Below are 20323 nucleotides of genomic sequence, written 5' to 3' on the forward strand. Positions count from 1 at the left end.
TCAATGGGCTACAAGTAGTAACAGAACAACAATCCACACCCAGGAGCCTGGTTTATACTCATAAGGCATGACTTTGTGCTGTATATGATTAAAATGACAATAAGAGCTTATTCTTGACTTTCACACCTTTCTGTCTTAAACCTTTCCACCGTTGTCATAAGTTGCATCTCAAATCTAGAGCTCGTCTTAGTTCCATTTTTATTTCTAAATCTGTGATTCAGATTTTGGGAACCTTTGCTGTAGAGTCTGTGTACTTTACTGTTTATTGTGTAGTTGCAGTTTGCCTTTTCACTGTCTCATGTTAAGACCATGAGGTTATTTGTCACTGCACAGTGTGTATTAATCCTCCTTAAGCCGTCTTTGTGATTACATTTCTCTCATATTTAAGCAAACTAATTCTCACATGTACTCAATATCAATTTTTAAAGATCTCAGCGGTGCAGGTGACGAGCTTCCTGAACTCTCCGACAGCGAGGATGAGGACCAGTGGATGGAGGAAGAAGATGAACACGGAGCAGAAGAGCGAGTGTCCTGCCTATTCTGTGACAGGTAGTAGCCTTGACCGAACTTCTGGAACCTCAAAGGGTTGATAGACTGCGAGCAAACGGTTCGAGGATAGAGGATGAAGAAGACGGCCATGTAAACACGCTTTGAGTCGGCGTATCCAGATGAAGCCGTACAGCAGGGTTCCTCAAATCTTTCTCTGGAGGGCCAATGCTCTGCGGAGTTTAGCTCCAACCCTGATCAAACTCCTCTACCTGTGATTTTCTAATGATTCTGACGACATTGATTAGCATGCCCAGGTGTGCTTGATTAAGGTTAGAGCTAAACTCTGCAGGAAAGTGGCTCTTGTGGGCCAGATTTGAGGATCCCTGCTGTACAGAAACGCATGTAGAATAGTGATGGGACGTTCGGATCTTTTCAAAGATTTGTCTTGGCTCCCTTAGAAGAGCCGGCTCCCAAAAGGCTCTTCATTTAGTATCACTCGGAGCCTTCTATTTTAGCCTAATTTAGCGATTTTGAATGGTCCTTGTGTTGGTAAGCAGTTTCTTATTCAATGTTTTCATAAAAGACTTATTTTCCATTAAAAAAAAAATACACAGTTACAGGTTTATTGCTAACCCTGCGCTGACGGATATTTTCATTTTACAAATTCTGCACTCGGCTTTGCGGTCTCCAGTCTCCAAAATGCAGCCAGATGTTGCTTATTTTTCGGTTTTGGTTCATTTCTTTAATTTTTCCCGAAGCGCTTGTATTTAAACCCAGCTCCCCCGCCTTTCTCTGTCACTCTGTGTACCTGGCCTGTACCACTGCATGTGATTGGCTGCATGGTGTGCCAATCAAAATAAAGTCCCGCCCCTTCTTGTATGGATTCTCAGTAGAGCTGAGCAGGAGCGGCTGAAGATTCCTCTCTTTTTTTTCTCTTTTCTCGTTCGCTACAGAGAATCGGCTCTTGGAGTCGGTTCATTCCCGAACGATTCATCACTAGTGTAGAATCGCGGAGTTATTACAATGATAACACAAAGCTTAACCAAAATCCGCCTGTTACAGTAAATGCCGTTTATAAAGTGTAAATTATATAGTAAATTATTTTCTCATGAAAGAGTTTTACATATTGTCTTGTCTTATTACGACTTTACTGTATGTTGCTAGAATGTGTTCAACAAAAAAGCATGTCAATAATCTATTATTAATAACAGTTTGAAATAAGATGAGGCTAATGCATGTCTGTGTGTGATTTGGACCCAGGTTTCTCGGCTCGGTTTCTGAAACGCTCGGTCACTGCCGGGCTGACCACGGCATTAGTCTAGCAGACTTGGTGAAAAAGCACAGTGAGTATTTCTTTAATCACACTCCATTCATTTCAGAGTCAAAGCCAATATTTTTGTCTTCTGTTTTTCAACAAACCTACTCTCTAGACGTCCTGCATGTCCCCACTGCTCCCTGACCTCTCTGACTCGCTGCACTGTGTATAATTATAATAATATGTTGATTATATTATATATTGTCGCTCCACATGTTGATTGAAGCTCATGCCCTGGAGTTTATCAAATGTGAAACTGGATTTATCAATGACATGAGTAATCGGCTCATCTTTTAAAGGGGTCTAAAAACTTCAGACCTCATCATTATATGGTTTCAGTTCTGTGCGATTTGATGTTTTGGTGATGATGTGACCAGATGACCACTGAGCAGATTTTTCAGATCTAGTGTTAACTTCCTGTATGATGTCATTGTAGAGAAGGACTTTTTAAATGCATTTTGGTTGCCTTTCTTCAACTAGCTTGTTAGGTATCTAACTAGTTAGGTATCTGAGCCTAAAGCACACACTCCACACCGTTCATCTGGACAGTGATGTCAGTCATCTGCAAGATGGTCAGTGATGTCAGTCAATCTGATAAGATAACATCAGTCATAATCACTGTAGTATCCAAACGTGGTGTTAGAATGCAGTACACAGTCTGCCTGGTGGTGAGAGCGACTAATAGTAAATATTCATATTTATTAGTTGATGAATTTTTACTAGGTTTAAGGGACTCCTAATCTCACTCTCTTCCTTTTTCATTCTACGTGAATGCTGAGATTGTTTTATTAACCCCTATACAGCTGATATGCAAGTGGAATTTTTTCAGTTAATTATGGATGTTTTTTTTCCACAGGGCTTGATGATTATGGATACATAATGATGATAAACTACATTAGAACAGCGGTAAGTGTTCATCTGATTCATTTTGTTTGTTAATGAATCTATAGCGGCTGTTAAAACGGCAGGTTTTCATCATCATTGTGATGTCAGAACTTTTTCCAGCCTCAGTGGGACGTTAGAGTATAAAAGTGAAAAGAAAAACATTCTGAAACATTTTAGATAACTTGGATGCATAAGTTTGCACACCCTTTTCTAATCAGGGGCGTGGCTATGTTCAGGATAAACCAATCGCATACAGTCTCACGTTCAAAAGTGATCATCATCCAGCTGTCATCAGTGACATGATTCTAATTAACAACAAATAAAAATCAGATCCGACTGCTGAAGTCGTGGTTCATGAAGAGCTTACAAAGCATGCATCGTATCTCACTGTTGGAAAAATAGGGGATAGAAGAATTTCCAAAAATGTGCTATGGAACAGTCCGTCATCAACACCTAGAGAAAATGAGGTAGCAGACTGTCATGATCTTAATGACGTTGCTGAAACAATTATTAAAGATAAAAACGTACCCAGGAGGCTGCCAGCAACATTAGAGGAGCTGCAGGAAGATCTGACACGTACTGATTACTGTCTGCATGTGAGAACAATCTCTAACAGCTTCCACATGTCTGCGTGACGGGGCAGGAAAACCCTTTCTCATGGAAAAAAAACAATCCAGACTCTACTAAATCACCCCAAGCCATGTGACACACTGTGTTATAGTCTGATGAGGACGTGTATCTGGTATAAAACCTGAAGAACACCATCTCCATGGTGCAGCATGGTGGTGGTAACGTCAGGCTTTTCTTTAGGAGTTTTTATCAAGCTGGAGTAAAGAATGGAAAAAAAGTTCTGACATGATTTATCTTATATTATTTTTCTCTCATCACTGAAGCCTACCATTTTAACCAGGGGTGTAGTAAACTTTTTATTTCCACTGAACATATTGTAAGTGATTATTTAAATGTTTTAAATGGTTTTATTGGAGGTTGGGTTAAGCAGTAAATAAATTTAACCAGATATTGTTTTCTTGTCCTGAGAAAAGGAAATAAAAAGCATCAGGTTGTGGTTTAGTTTTAGGATCGTGTTATTCAGCAAGTTGTCAAATTATTCACTGGTCCTTTGTCCAGATTTTCCAGCTTTAATATGCAAAAGAAAATGTAAATATTATTAGTGTTCTGTGTCCCGTAGAAGTGCAGCGTGGAGAGTTTGATGTCGTGTTCAGGCGACGTTTTGCCGTGGAGCGGAGACGAGTTCATGAAGCCGGCTCTACCCGATGACCCGCTGCTACAGATCGGTACAGAACATCACGTGGATTCACTTCAAATCTGAAGCTTCCTAAACTGTCCTAATTCAATCATCTGTTTTTTTCCTTAGTAATTGCTTTTGAGATCTAAAAGTTAGACATGAAAACAGAAACAGGATCAGAAATGTCCAGTTAGAGTGAAGTCTTTGTTTTGGTCGGAGATTTTACTGTTGTGGAGAAGGTGCAGAAGGTTCCCTTGTAGTGGGGCGATGGTAGTTCAAGTGGTTAAGGCTCTGGCTTAAGATCAGGGTTCCAGCCCCAGCACCACCAAGCTGCCACTGTTGGGTCCTTGAGCAAGGCCCCCAACCCTCATTGCTCCAGGGGTACTGCGTCATGGCTGACCCTGCGTTCTCACCCCGACCCCAAAGGATGGGATATGCGAAGAAAGAATTTCACTGTGCAGTAATGTATATGTGACAAATAAATACTACTTAACAAGATTTGGAAAAGCGCAGTGTTACAAAACAAATAACAAGCATGAGGTCAAAGAAATCATGTTACAGCAGAGATCATTGGGAAAAAATAGCATCCAAAAAATAACACCAGCTTCCCCCATGAGCCACCAGGAGCTCCTGTCCTGCCTTCCTATAGTTTGAACGCTTAAAGGTTTTTTAGTAAAGAAGGTGACTGAGAACCTGAAGGTCAGTCCGATTAAACTTGGAAGGTTCAGGTGTGACAAAAAATGTGACCAAAAAACCCATTAAAAGCCACATGACTGCTCAAATTCTGTCATCCATTCACTCTGAAAGCCATGCATTTAATCCAAGTGAAGGATCCTACCCTGCTAAAAAGCTCTCTGGACCTCAGATTAGACCTCAGTCAGATCTCTCCTCTTAAGAGAGGATTGCTAAAAGATTCTCAGATCCAGGTGCAGGAAAGCTTTTATAGCTATGTCAATGCAGAAGACCCAGAAGGTTTAATTACCGAGCTCACTAATCCACCAGAATTTTATAGTCTGCTTCTAATTTACATATAGCTAACTTTTTGTGTGTGTAAATATCTAAATTTTTACAAATATTTGATGTTGCTGTTTTGTATTTAATCCTCAGTCTTGTATTGATTCGTTGGTTAATTTTTTAAATTTTATACCACATGATTTTTTGTATAGAAATCGAGTGTGTGTGTGTGTATCGTGTACAGACGTGACAGAACTGGGTGGTGACGTAGCGGGCGACGACATGACCGTGTGGGTTCAGAGAGCGCAGCAGGCTGAGGAGAATCTCAGCCGAGCCATGGAAGATCTGCAGAAACTCAGGTCCGATATTTAAACGTGATTTGCTTCCACTTAAAAAAAACCCAAAAAACCCTACAATCAGTCACGTGTTTGTTTGTATACAGTGTCTATAGAGTATGTCCAGATTTTTGCATATTTCACACAACATTTCTGATTTCAAAACAAAACTGAACGCTGAGCTCAGGTGACGCTCCATGACCCTATGGTGTGTTTCCTCTCATACCTACAGTACAGCGGGTTCTGAGTGGAAAGAAGGTTTTAGTATTCTTGAATCTTTCATATTCTGCACTATTCTGGCTCCTTATTTAAGCGTAAGTGAATGTATGATATTGACCACGTTTTTGTGGTTTGGTGCAAAAGGTTATGATTTTCCTCACGTCTAATAAGAGTGTGATCAGACACGGGTGAATCTGATCTAAAAGGAAATCTGAACTTCATGTCCCAAAGAGATCTACTTTCACCTGTCAGTAATATCATTTGTAATGGAAAATCGTTGTATTAAACTAGATCCAAATCCAAATTACAGGCATTTTCGCTATCAGACTTTCAGTCACCACTGAATCATCTTTTTTTTTTTTTTTAACATCAAGTGTTGTGACTGAAAAAAAAGCATTCACAGACTGCATTCAGTCAGTAAGTGAACTTGTGTATGTCCGTCTCTCTCAGTCCAGCTGTCTGTCTGTCTGTCTGGCCTTTATTTTCCTCCATAATGTCTCCATCCATCCATCCCTCCCTCCCTCCCTCCCTCCCTCCCTCCTTCCTGTCCCGTCTTCCCTAGCATGTCCAGCAGGGGGAGCTGTTGAGCTCCTCTGGGTCTTAGAGAGTCGCAGTGAGTTTGGGGGGAAAATTCCACTGCGGTGTTTAAGTCTAAGTGCACGTGCACACACACGTGTGCGATGGAAGTGGGGTTAGGGATGGAAACCATGAGGCCTGTGTCCACTCTGCTGACCTCTCTGTGACCCAGCTGTGTGTGATTCATAAAAAAAAAATATATATATATTGTTTTTCTCACAGTGTTTGTTTAAATGAATACCGAACGTGTTAAATAACACAGCCTTGTGTGTGTGTGTGTAGAACGTTTGCACAGGGCCTGGTGCTGAATTCGGACGTGACACAGAAGTGTGTAGGGAGCGTAGCGGAGCTGCGAGAGGACGAGGACGAGGCCTATTTCAGTTCTTATGGGCATTACAGCATCCATGAAGAAATGCTCAAGGTAACACAAACTACTAAAACTAGAGATAATGTAGCTTTTTACACATTTCGGAAAAAAAGAGAATTGATGTTTATTTCTTATAGCGCTACTTTGGACTTCGTTAACGAAAGTTCATTAATAAAATTAATAATTAATCAAATTAATAAGATCAGTTCTTTACAAAACGGAATGCAAAAAAAGCTGTCCATGTTCCAAATAGTAATGATTGGGAAAAAATAGTGCACAAGAATAGGGTCCAAGTTGGAGATTAAAAGCCTTAAATACACAGAGTCACGTCTTAGCTTTAGCTACACAACCAGGTTGGATATTTGAACACAGTAAATGAACTTTAAAGTTTTGAAGTTTTTTGAGTTATCTCCCAAGCTAGCTCCAGTAGCTACTCGGTTACATGTGATGTGTGTGGTGTGGTGTGATGCAGCGTAATGTTACCGTGAGAGATCTACGGCGTTAACCTGTAGGGTAAACTACAACTACATCCATTGTAAGGTTTTGGTCCAAATTGATAGGAGTGACTGCTGGCTCTCGGACGGATGAATAAAGGAGCTGGAGAATTTTGATTTCCAGTTACTCAGAGTTTAATTAAAGTTGGAAACCATTAGATACCTGGAGTGAGCAATGACTTCGTCCTCAGGATCATCCCTGTATTGGTGTGTAAGCTGAGACTGTGTGTGTGATCGATCTGTTTGCAAAATGTATATCATATACATAACGTAGAGCTTTATATCATATTTATATGTATATTTTATTTAAATGTTAAACTGCACTTGCGATGTTTCCTTCAGGAAGGCGGACTTCCAGGTTGATTTGTGAAGTGTATCTCAAATTCACGCATAGAAAATGCGCAATACTAATAACACATAGTGTGTGTGTTTGTGTGTGTGTGTGATTTGCTGTTTGATTTTAAGGCTAAATCTTCTCATGATTCCTCTAGTTAAGATGCAATGCTTTAAGGCTATAAGGGGAGAAACACACGCACACACACACACACACACACACTGCAGTAAAGTGGCAGAGAGAAGCTGCAGCTGATCCGATTGGTGGTTTTTTGCTTTACGTGGCCGAGTTTTGCGTCACTGTGACGATGTCCTTTTACTGCCATCATAAAGATTAGAGCAGTGACTCACACACATCCCCACATATACCTTTAAATTAACTGTAATGAAAGCCTGCATTGGCCCTGCCTGTTTATAAGGACCCCTGATCTACACTAAACAACCCATCTGTACAAAGTGCCTCTAGACAGTTTAGAATGTTCTGTATTTCTATTCAAATGTGTTTAGATTTTCATCCGAAGCCCTAAAGCTGGATAGATAAAGAGAACCCAGTTAAACAAATGACCCCAAAACATTGCAGCCTAAATTTTTTTTACATACCTAAACATGGAAAAGTATCAGTCAGGATGTCGTTCTGGAAAGTGTGGAACATCAAGATGACTGGCTCAATCTTTTAACATCTGGAGATCAGCCGCCAAAAGTCATGTGACCAGGTTGGGAGGGTGTTATTTACAGAAGCAACCTAGATGCCAAGGGTAACTCTGAGGGAGGTGGAAATTTACACTTCAGATGGGAGGAGGTGCTCACAGGACAGCCGTATTCTGGATTTTATGGAAGAGCAGCAAGGTGGAAGCTATCAGCAAAAGCAAGTTTAAAATGTGCCAAACAATGTGGCACATGTCAAAGGTGTGTGTGGGGGGGGGGGAATCTGGTCTGGAGTTGGCGATTTTGTCCTTGGCACAGTACCCTGAGAACACCACCCCCAGAGTGAAGCATGGTGATGGTAGCATCATGTTGTTGGGGAGGTACTCCTCATTACCAGGGTGTGGCAGAGTGGTCCAGATTAAAAGGTAAAATGGGTGGAGCTACTTATAAGCCAATCCTAGGAGAAACTCTGTTCCAGACTTGAGAGTGTGAAGGGTCTACAGCACAGTGACCCAAAGCTACACCAGAGTGATGCGCAAAAGAGCCTGAAAGTGTTAGAGATGACCATGTCAATGCATCAGTCTGTTTCACAGCTTGATCAGTTTTCCCCAAGAAGAGTGTGGGTAAAAATCTCGGCATCCAGATGTGCAGAGCTGAAAGAGACGTACGCCAGAAGATTTGCAGCTCTCACACCAACCAATGTATTGACTTACGGAGTAAATACTTCTACTTCTACTTCTAATATTGCATACATCAAATCCCTGTTTTTTTTTTCTTCGGATTTTATTTACAGAATGTGAAATATTTCAGAGCAATATGAAGAAGCTGGAGAAACAGTACAGACTAATGAATAAAACCGGATGAATAAATTCAGAATATGTTCGATTTTCCTTATGATGCACTCGCGATGTTGACGTAACCAGAGATCTGATGATAATCTGTATGATGGTGTATCATGATAATTGAAATAGATTAAAAGAAAACTCACTGTGGTGTTGTCTGCTTGGGTCGGAATGAGCTGTGTTATATTTCATGTCTGATAAATTATAGGAAGGTTGTTTGGCAGGAAAAGACTCAATTTCATCTTCAAATGATCTTCAAATCAAACAAATAATCGGGTGAAACGGCCAGATTTGGCATTTTGGGCTGCGATTTGCCCATTCCGTCTGTCGTGTCTGATTATTTTTTCGTTTTATTTGACTTATTTAAGTATTTATTTATATAGCTATTCACACACAGTCTGTAATACTTCTTTAACAGGCACAGGTACATCCGTTTTGTTGTTTACTTTCTTTTAATTCTTTGACAAAAACAGAGAAAGTCGTCATCATCAACTGTGGCGATGTGAGAGAATTAAACTTCCAGGACTGAGTGATCAGGGATTACACTTTTGCCTGGAGAGACACACGTTTCGTCTTCCTAATAGAAAATGTAATGGTGACGCTCTGTCATTACTTACGACTCTCTCGTTTTTTTTTTTTTTTTTTCCCCCTCTTTCTCTCTTGCAGGATAAAGTGCGCACTGAAAGCTACCGGGATTTTATGTACGGCAACCCAGATTTGTTCAAGGACAAGGTGTGTATAGATTCTGCCTTCTGTTTCTTTCTCTGTTAGCATTAGCACAAAGGTTAGCTCTGGAGGGGGAAGGGTTAGCAGTCTTGATGACCGGCGCTGATTTAACATTTTATTATAATGAACTACAGCATTTTATATTTAGAGTGGACGACTGCAAAGAACTGATAACAGGAAATGTTCTCTCACTCTCTCTCTCACACACACACACACACACACTGAGTGTAATGCACAGGAGCTCATATAGAGGCCATTTATTATGTGCTGACAGGGAGTAGATCGCTTTTAAACAGCCGCTGTTAGAAACCGATATAGAAAAGGAGGGAGCGGAGGAAAAGCACAGCGTTATCTGATGTATCAGAGGTCAAAGGTCGTTTGGTGAGCGTCTGCCAGATCAGCGAGGCAGCGCGCCCCTGTCAGCGTGATAACGCAGGAACAAGGACGAGCCGAATTTTGAAGATGAATTTGAAAATAATCATAAAAAATCAGTTGCATAAAGATGAACTGAGACGCAATCAATGCAACGGTGTCATAGTGAGTGAGCGTTCCATTCGCTGCATGGTATTTATCCCAAACCTCACAGTACACACTTTATACCCTGATACTTTTGTAAATCAGCAGCCTGCAATTTTTTAAGGAGCTCTTGATCACACTTTTTTTAATTCTAATGTATTATTTGGTAATTAGCTGTGTGTGCCTAGAGAAAGTCGTCCCACGAGCACTTAATAATCCACAGTTCATTTTCGGGTTTCTCATTTAAACACACAGAGAGCTGACGAAGTTTCATTTCAATCCTCTGGGCGATTGTTACTGTTCATAAAGGAATGTTAAAACAGATTTCACGTGATCTAATATTTGGGACAAAACCTTAAATTTCCCCCAAAATCTGTCTAATCTGAGTGTGGTAAATGAGCATGGCTATTTCCCATAAAGCATTTCAAGTCAGATTTAACAATGAAATGGCTGGAAACTCGGTTTACAAACAAATCATTGGTGTATATACACCGATCAGGCGTAACATACTGAGCAGTGATAGGTGAAGTGAATAAGACAAATAAGATAATGATCTCCTCATCATGGCACCTGTTAGTGGGTGGGATATATTGGGCAGCAAGTGAACATTTTGTCCTCAAAGTTGATGTGTTAGAAGCAGGAAAAATGGACAAGCATAAGGATTTGAGCGAGTTTGATGAAGGACCAAATTGTGATGGCTAGACCACTGGATCAGAGCATCTCCAAAACTGCAGCTCTTGTGGGGTGTTCCCGGTCTGCAGTGGTCAGTATCTATCAAAAGTGGTCCAAGGAAGGAACAGTGGTGAACCGGTGACAGGGTCATGGGCGGTCAAGGCTCATTGATGCACGTGGGGAGCGAAGGCTGGCCCATGTGATCCGATCCAACAGACAAGCTACTGTTGCTCAAATTGCTGAAGAAGTTAATGCTGTTTCTGATAGAAAGGTGTCAGAATACACAGTGCAGGACGGGTCAGGGCAGTTTGAGCAGCAAAAGGGGGACCAACACAATATTAGGCAGGTGGTCATAATGGTATGCCTGATCGGTAGTTTTATGTAACACATTAATAGTGGAATATCGAAGATGAATATTCTAGTTTGATAACTTCATACACTAGCTGCCGTTTGGTTCAATCTCTATCTGAACAATAGCCATGACATGCTGCTTATTTTATTTACGTTTCAATTGCTGTTTCTGGTTTTCTCTCTAGGTGGTGCTTGACGTGGGCTGTGGTACTGGAATCCTGTCCATGTTTGCTGCTCGTTCTGGGGCTAAGAAAGTCATTGGTGTTGACCAATCAGATATCATCTACCATGCCATGGACATTGTCAGGTGAGGCATCTGTCTGTCTCTGTCTGTCTGTCTAAGAAGTAAATGCAGTGTATTCCAGTAGTAATTGTAGTTGTTGTAGCAGATTAGCGTAGTACACAAAGTTTCCAGAGAAACAGGACAGCCAAGTCAGACACCAAATCTAACAATCTATCTGTCTCCCCATCCCACGCTACATTGCTCCTCCCTCACCTGCTTGCAGTACACACACTGCAGGTGATTTGTAATAGTGTTCTGCCAAGTGTGTAAACTCTTTCAGGTTGTGTTGCTTTCATGGCTTTGTGTATTGCATTTATGGCCCTGTGTGTATATCTGTGTGTGTGCTTATGATTGTGACTGTTATTATTATATATGCTGGAAAGTCAGCAGGATGTACAGAAAGACTGAAGTTTAATTTTACACGCCATTGGGCCATTGTGAGGTCAGCTGTGTGTCTGAGTGTGTTTCAGAGGTGTGGGGCCTATACACAACACAGACTTCAAACATATCACTACAAACTGAGAGAAAGAATGAAAAAGGAAAAGATTAGATACCAAAAAGGGAACAGATGAAAACGGATACGGAAACATAAACACCACCGAAACAGCTCTGAGCCATCGAGGCCTGGACATGACAAGACCCCTGAAGCAGTACATCTTTTACATCATGCAAGTTGTGATGTGTTTCCTCCATGGATCAGACTTCTTTGTCCAGCACATTCCACAGAAGCTTGATCAGAGTGAGATCTCGAGAATTTAAAGGCCAAGTCAACATCTTTCATATTCCTCATTCCTCAACATTTTTTGCAGTGTGGAGTCTTGCTGAAAGAGGCCACTACCATAAGGGAATAATGCCTCCATTGCCTCCATGATCCAGTTATAGTGCTCTTGTGTCCATTGTAGGAGCTTAGGTTGGTGTACAGCAATCAGCATGGTCACTCTGACGTTTTGCAGCTACGCAGCTCCATACACAGCAAGCTGTAATGCTCTGTGTGATCTTTCTGACTCCTTTCTATCAGAGCCAGCAGTCACTTTTGGGATTGGACCAGACATTCTAGCCTTAACGCCCCACATGCATCATTGCACCTTAGGCACCTATAAAAGGTCATTGATTGTTCTTTCTTGGCCAAATTGTTTTGAGAAAAGAATAAAAATAATATTCAAATTCCAGGGATGGCAGTCAATCTGGTTAAAGAGCTCCTTCTTTTCTCTTTATTTGCTAACCCTAATTCTCCTCTCTTTTTATATGCCTCTTTATTCTGGTCTTCCTATGGACCACTTGCCTGGTAGTATCTGGCCATGTCAGACATCTGGTTATGTGGTTACACCCAAAACCTGAGAATTTCACCTGTGCCCCTAGATTGATCTTGGGCTTCCAGTCCTTTTGGCCTGGAGTCTCTGGCTCAGTTGATTGCGCCAGAAACCTTTTTCCCTCCATGACAAATCGATGATCTGTCTCAGTGAAGATTATTAGCTGCTGATACTAATCCTTGAGCATATCTGTGTCCATCTGCTCCTGCCCCTAACCCCTGATCATTGCATCATATACTCCAGGTATCCTGGTGTAACAGGCATATTGGGGTTTCCACCATACCATAGCTGAAAAGGTTGGAAGGGCTAGGAAGGAGGTAGTAAACTGATTCAGAAGCTCAGCCATTTAGAGCTCTGGACAAAAAAAGAAATCTTAGGATCCATTGCTTCCCATTTGGTTCACACACCCAGCTGCCATGCCCCTGGCATTCTGCTGGCACAAACTTCCTCCACACATGCTCACACCTCCTTCTGGATCAGTGGATGTTTCACTTGCCATAAGATTTGATTGAATCACACTTTGAGTGGTACCCAGCTCTGGCCATCAAGATACCAAAGTCAAAATTTGACCTAATCTTTGTCCTCTGCCACCCTACACTTTCTCCCAGATCTAACGTCAATGAGGGGACTCTGATGAGAAGACTGTAGTCTTTTGCCATGGTAAACATGAACACTTCGGAAAGATGGCTGAAAGGGAGATGTAGCTTGTTCCCATCCTTGGGAAGAGTTTTTTTTTTTGCTAGGCCCAACACTGCACTGGAAGTGGCCGATCTTTCTCTCTGTCTTGACAGTGGTAAGCAGGACCTCAGAGACCAGCAGGGGTCATAAATGTCATAAAATTTAAGCAGTAGAACATGAGAGGGAGTGTTATTGCTAAGCACAGCTGTAATGTGGTCATGACATGGTTAACAGATTAACATATTGATTATTATCTTTACTTTGATTATCCAACAATAGGTTTAATTGCTCAAAATTCAAACACAAGATATGTCTGGGCTCATCAGCTGCATTTTGAGCAAGGTTTTCGATAAACTGTTTTGCACAAATTGCAAATTAGTGAACTTTATTGATTGACTTCCATTTTGGAAACTCTTTCTTCCAATCGCCCCCCACCCCTCTCCCCCGCCGGCTGTAATCACACACACACTATCTATCAGCACTTGACTTAACACATAATCCCGTTTTTGTTGTAGCGCTCATCCCACAACCCTTATTCCTGAGTGACAATGTTCAAAAGGGAAAAACAAGGTGTAGAGAGCTCTTCTCTCTCTCTTGCTCTCACTCCCTCTCTCCCTCGACCCCATTGTCTGCCTTAGCTGCCATAGCTGCCATTGTCCTGTAGTAATGAGATTACAGTGTTTCTTTTCCCCCCTCTATCTCACCGGGGGGAGTGAGGATTTCTGGAGTGTGTGATAGTGTGAGGATAAAGATCAGCTGGGACAGAAATATTCTTTCTCTCCCCCTCTCTCTCTAGCCCTCTCGCTCATACACACACACACACACACAGCCTTGAATAATGCCCCTGTCCTTGCTAACATTAGCTGTCATTATAATAGAGTGTGTAGGGAGATTGATACACATTCTTAAGGGATCATCATTACAGCTTAACACACGTAGGTGGAGGGCTGGCAAAGGTCACAGTAGGAGCCTTTGTTGTATTGCGTAGTGTGTGTAATTGGAATAAATTGGGCCTCCATGTTGGACTGAGCTAAATGGCTGTAATTAACACCAGTTTTCTCAAATGATGTCTTTAAGGGACCATTGACATATTTTCCAGCATGTTCCTGTATTTGTGTCCTTTGTTTTTAAGCATTTTAGGAGACCAGTGATCTTGTCCAAGAGTAAACATTGCTGCTATTCTGTTCATGTTTGCTATTTTTTAACTGTTTAAGGCATCTAACTGTTCATGTAGGTATATTCCTTAATTTGGGGAATTCAAATTAATTAGAATCTCATTATTGATTTTAACCTAATTAAATGCTGGATGCTAGCAGCCTATACACCTTACCTACTTAATGTTTATATAACATTATCTTTGGATGTGGAAATCCTGTTGGAGAGGATAGTGAAACTGCATAATATAATGTCTGAGTGGACAGTCATGTTAATATGTGTCTCTTCCATTATGCATCTAAAACCTATTCATCGATTGAGACCTTTTCAGTGTGGAGGGGCTTCTGTAATCAAGGCTATGTCACCACAAGCTTTATTTGTCCCAGTAGGGCTACCTTTGGTTATCAGTCAGGTGAGATTTCAGACAAACATTAATAAAGGCTTCCATATATATAGTACAACTCTGTTATCTGATATGACATGAGCAGCTAATGGATGCCAGTAGAAAATCGTTCATCAGTAGCGTGGTGTGTGAGAATGTGGAATACATAAGTTGCAGGGATCTGTGCATCAGGGCAGAACTACCGTGAGCGTGTTGCAGTAGTCGGATCTCAAAATTTCAAGGGACTGAGTGGATAAAAAGGGCTGGAACTTCCTGATGTTTTTAAAGAGAACCCCACATAACCGAATCAAGTTAGTGATGCGAGGGAGAATGATCATTTGTGTGCAGTGGAGATCACAGGATCTTGACACCGGAATGCTTCTTCAGGTGTATAGACTAGTATTGCTGAGGTTTAGTGCCAGCTGATGAATATACTTCCTTGAGGACATATCTGTCAGATATGCTGAGATCCAGGCAGCAACATTAGCGTCTGAGGAGGGAAAGGAGAGGATGAATGGAGTGTCATCAGCATAGCAGTGGTATGAAAACTTGTATGGTGATATGCTTTGTATAGTGCTTTTAACAATAAATATTGTTGTAGCTTTATAAGAATATAAATATTCAGAATAAAACTTAAAATCAAATTTAACATTTATATTTATTCCTAATGAGCAAACCAGAGACAGTAGAAAGTAAAATCGACATATTAGGATGAAATGTTGAGCAGAATCAGACTTTAAGAGAACCAAGAGAGTGTGATTATAAATTATTTCCCTCCTACAAATCTATCCAATAAAGTCAATTGTTTAACCATGAACTTTTGAGCAACTAATGAGTATTAGTGTCATTTCTCAATTCATTATAGATTTAACACACTATATTGCCAAAAGTATTCGCTCACCTGCCTTGACTTGCATATAAACTTAAGTGACATCCCATTCCTAATCCATAGGGTTCAATATGATGTCGGTCCACCCTTTGCAGCTATAACAGCTTCAACTCTTCTGGGAAGGCTGTCCACAAGGTTTAGGAGTGTGTTTATGGGAATTTTTGACCATTCTTCCAAAGCGCATTTGTGAGGTCACACACTGATGTTGGACGAGAAGGCCTGGCTCTCAGTCTCCACTCTAATTCATCCCAAAGGTGTTCTATCGGGTTGATGTCAGGACTCTGTGCAGGCCAGTCAAGTTCATCCACACCAGACTCTGTCATCCATGTCTTTATGGACCTTGCTTTGTGCACTGGTGCACAGTCATGTTGGAAGAGGAAGGGGCCAGCTCCAAACTGTTCCCACAATGGAATTGCATTGGAATTGTCCAAAATGTCTTGGTATGCTGAAGCATTCAGAGTTCCTTTCACTGGAACTAAGGGGCCAATCCCAGCTCCTGAAAAACAACCCCACACCATAATCCCCCCTCCACCAAACTTTACACTTGGCACAATGCAGTCAGACAAGTACCGTTCTCCTGGCAACCGCCAAACCCAGACTCGTCCATCAGATTGCCAGATGGAGAAGCGCGATTCATCACTCCAGAGAACGCGTCTCCACTGCTCTAGAGTCCAGTGGCGGCGTGCTTTACACCACTGCATCCGGCGCTTTGCATTGCACTTGGTGATGTATGGCTTGGATGCAGCTGCTCGGCCATGGAAACCCATTCCATGAAGCTCTCTGCGCACTGTTCTTGAGCTAATCTGAAGGCCACATGAAGTTTGGAGGTCTGTAGCGATTGACTCTGCAGAAAGTTGGCGACCTCTTCGCACTATGCGCCTCAGCATCCGCTGACCCCGCTCCGTCAGTTTACGTGGCCTACCACTTCGTGGATGAGTTGCTGTCGTTCCCAAACACTTCCACGTTCTTATAATACAGCTGACAGTTGACTGTGGAATATTTAGGAGCAAGCAAATTTCACGACTGGATTTGTTGCACGGGTGGCAACCGATCACAATTCCAAACTGGAATTCACTGAGCTCCTGAGAGCGACCCATTCTTTCACAAATGTTTGTAAAAATAGTCTGCATGCCTAGGTGCTTGATTTTATAAACCTGTGGCCATGGAAGTGATTGGAACACCTGATTCTGATTATTTGGATGGGTGAGCGAATACTTTTGGCAATATAGTGTACATTCATTAAATGAAATGTTCAGTGATGGAGACCCGAGCACAAAGCCGACTATGGCATCAGGAGTTTGAAGCCACCACTATGGCCTCAGGTGGCACTATCCACAACAGCAGTCCCATGTATCTTCAGGTAGTCCACATGGTGCTGTCACAAGCAGCACTGAGCACCTCTAAATGATGAGATTCCAATCAGAAATAGAGTTGGATCCAACCAGGATGGATCAGGCAGGTCCAGAGAAAAGAAGTTGTCAAGAATATTGGCATCTCAGGAGTAGCATGTGTAGCTTGACACAGAGCGAGACAGAATAAGGTATGCTTGTGACCATGTGATGGTTAAGGACAGTGTACATGTTCAGGCAATGGCAGCATAAATAAAAGGAAGGTTACACTGATATGCAAATATGTTACCGAAACAAACTTATTGAGTGTTTCTACATTTTTGTTTTGCTCAGGGAACAGACACTTCTCAATATTGTGAAATCTGTGACCACTCATTGCAGCTTGCAGATGGTCATTTAGCCTGCTTGTCAGCTCCCTGGCCCTGGCTCTGGATTGTTCTGTGCTATTCTCCAAGAAATGAGAGCAGCACCTTCCCAAGTAGGATAGACACTGCCCCGCTCTATCAGACAAGCCTTGCCCTCAAAACTACTCCAATTACACTATGTAACACGATTTTTGTTCCTGGGTAGTGAATGACATTTTCCAATTACTCTTTATGGAAAATGATAAAAAATAGCCATTAAGCCCCTTGAAGTTTGGGTTTGGGTTTTTAAGAGAACGAAAAATTCAGAATTAGCCCATTTTACAAAAAAACTGCCCAAAACAAACCCAAACTTTCATGGCTAAGATGGGTTTTTCTCTTTATTTGGGTTACAAAGAATGGGGAAATAACACTTATTTCCCAGGAACAAGAAAAATGTAAAAATTTGTTACATAGTGTTATCAATAAACCTCACATTGTTTTGGAGCAATACCTGGACATCCAGCAGTTCAGCAACCCTAGCCTGCTGTAAGCTACATCACCAACCTATATTGGAATAGGGCCAGAGCATACTACTCCTTCGGTCATCACCGTAGCTAATTTACACACCTTTACAGTATTACTTTTTAGAACCTCTTTTCTTTTTTTTTTAAAATAAAAAATCTAAGGAATTCCAGTCAGTAGTTGCTGATGTCTTAAGGAATCTAAAGTGTCTTTTAGTCAGGGATGAAATGGCCCTTGCTCTTTTGAAAGCAAATGACCAATGGAATCATTAATGATAATGAGGTAAATAGGGGAAGGTTCTGTGTTGGAGCCTTGCGGAAGAGATTAGATCCAGAGGACAGGTACTCGCTTCCCAGGCTGAGGCCCTTGAGGTTGGAGAGTTCAAATCCTTAAGAATTCAAGACACCATAATATCAAACTTTTGTTATACCCCTAGTGTTTTTGATAGAGTTTTCGATAAGTGTTCAGTTGGGCTGAGATCTTCTGACTCTAGTGCCCATAATATATTCATTTATCTTCAGTAACTGCTTTATCCTGATTATTGTTACTCTATACACTTGGTACCCGGAAGGAATTCATCATGAATGGGCAGTCTGGCACCCAGTGGTCCCTCTAAGGCACCATTCCCAAACACATTTAGCACAGACAGTCCTTCTACATTCATGTTATTGGACAGTGGGATTAAGTCAGAAGAAACTGGAGGAACCACATTAAAACATGAGTAGATCATGTGAAACTCCACACAGACAGCAACCGAGCTCAGGGTCCATCCCTGGACCTGGGAGAGACGAGTCAGCAATGCTACCCACTGCATTATCAAGCAATGAGCTGTCATGCTCTGTGGCTGGGAAACATTGCCATCTTGGAGGAGACCACTTCTATCAGCATTATGTTTAATTATAGATTAAACGTGATGTGTGTTACTTCGCAGAGACTTTCTCTTAAAATTTTAAGTGGACTCGAATCAAAATAGCCACCGTTCTTTCCTTTTTCTCCCATTTATAAGTTGACTATGTGGTTGTGTTTCTTGATTGCCAGAGCTAATCATCTTGAGGACACGATCACGCTGATTAAAGGGCGGATAGAGGAAGTGGCGCTTCCGGTGGAGAAAGTGGACATCATTATTTCAGAGTGGATGGTGAGTAACTACACTTCAGCTCTTGTTTTTTTTTTTGTGTAATAAACCGTCTATACTGGCACACAATAAATAAGTGTCCTTGCAGTATAAGTGTACAAGCAAGAGCTGGCTTTATTTAAACAGAGATCTGACACCAAGCCACCAAACGATGTCTTCAGTCTTCACTCAGACAGTTTAGAAAACCGTTCCTATACGTTATCATCCAATCTGCTCTCAGACAAAAAAAAAACAAAAAACAACGAGAGTGATAGCTGAGCAAAAATCAGGTGTTAGTTAAACCTATCTGAGTTTAGTGTGGGGTTTTGACCCTTGTTGTGCCTCACTCCCTCTCAATCATGAGGAAAATTGAAATTGTGTTGTGGCCTGTCACAAAGTGATGAAGGATGGCACACATAATGCAGAATGGCACAAGACTCCATGATCATTAATAATTTCACGAACGTCCCGTCACTTCTTATTTCTGCGAGGATAGCATTGATCAGTGTGAGGAAGATTAATGCTGATGTTCATTTCTCTTTTCCTTTCTCATTTTCTTATGTGGTACAAATAACGTTGTTATCAGTTGAATATTGATTTTAATTACCAACATAATAGGTTAGCAACTTTTACATATCTGGATCTAGCAGTGCACAAGTGTATGCTTAACACTGTCTCTCGATCATGAGCAATATACCATTCAGCAGCTAGCGGAGTTCACTAGTTGCTAGTAGATTGGTTATGTTGGTTAACGTTTATGTAGTTGGTAGCAACCAAAACATGTAGCATTTTTTAGAATATGTAGGCATGATGTAAAGATGGTCAAAATGCAGTTTCACTGTTAACGACAGGTCAAGACCTCTGAGTAAATTTACATGAATGAATTTTAACCTGGTGTGCATGACTCCTGTAAAACTTCCAGTAGCACAATATTGTTCTATGTGTTAAGAACTTAGATTACATTCTTATTTGAAACATATATTAAATAGAAGAATATAGAAGCAAAAAAAGTAGAAACGGGCCCTGGATGGATGGTTGGATAGATCTGGTTGACTACCCTCACTGCTTCCCCTTTAAACAAGGATTTCATGATTAATGTGTTACGTTGAGCTTTTCTTAATGAAGCTGGAAAAGCATGAATTGCCTTTTGATGCATTTAACCTCACTGAATGAAGGATGAAGCCTTTTCTTCTTTGTCTTCTCACTGAAAAGTGGTAATTATTTTTTTTATTGTATCCATCCTCTGTCTGTTTAAAGGAACCAATTTTTCAAAGAAAACCTTCTCAATCAAGACATGTTACATATTACATTCACTGGGGTTACAGACAGTAT

General features: G+C 41.2%; 1 protein-coding gene across 1 annotated transcript in view; it reads left to right on the plus strand.

The window, feature by feature from the left end:
• Window positions 1–20323, plus strand: part of prmt3 (protein arginine methyltransferase 3) — a 60026-nt gene that overhangs the window by 893 nt on the left and 38810 nt on the right. The window contains exons 2-10 of the mRNA XM_058401407.1: window positions 429–549; window positions 1750–1832; window positions 2661–2710; window positions 3879–3984; window positions 5134–5248; window positions 6302–6440; window positions 9367–9432; window positions 11151–11272; window positions 18916–19015. Of these exons, the coding sequence (XP_058257390.1) occupies window positions 429–549; window positions 1750–1832; window positions 2661–2710; window positions 3879–3984; window positions 5134–5248; window positions 6302–6440; window positions 9367–9432; window positions 11151–11272; window positions 18916–19015 (902 nt within the window). The remainder of the gene's footprint in view (window positions 1–428; window positions 550–1749; window positions 1833–2660; window positions 2711–3878; window positions 3985–5133; window positions 5249–6301; window positions 6441–9366; window positions 9433–11150; window positions 11273–18915; window positions 19016–20323) is intronic.

Source organism: Hemibagrus wyckioides, linkage group LG10 (genome assembly GCF_019097595.1).
Source record: "Hemibagrus wyckioides isolate EC202008001 linkage group LG10, SWU_Hwy_1.0, whole genome shotgun sequence".
Classification (NCBI taxonomy): domain Eukaryota; kingdom Metazoa; phylum Chordata; class Actinopteri; order Siluriformes; family Bagridae; genus Hemibagrus; species Hemibagrus wyckioides.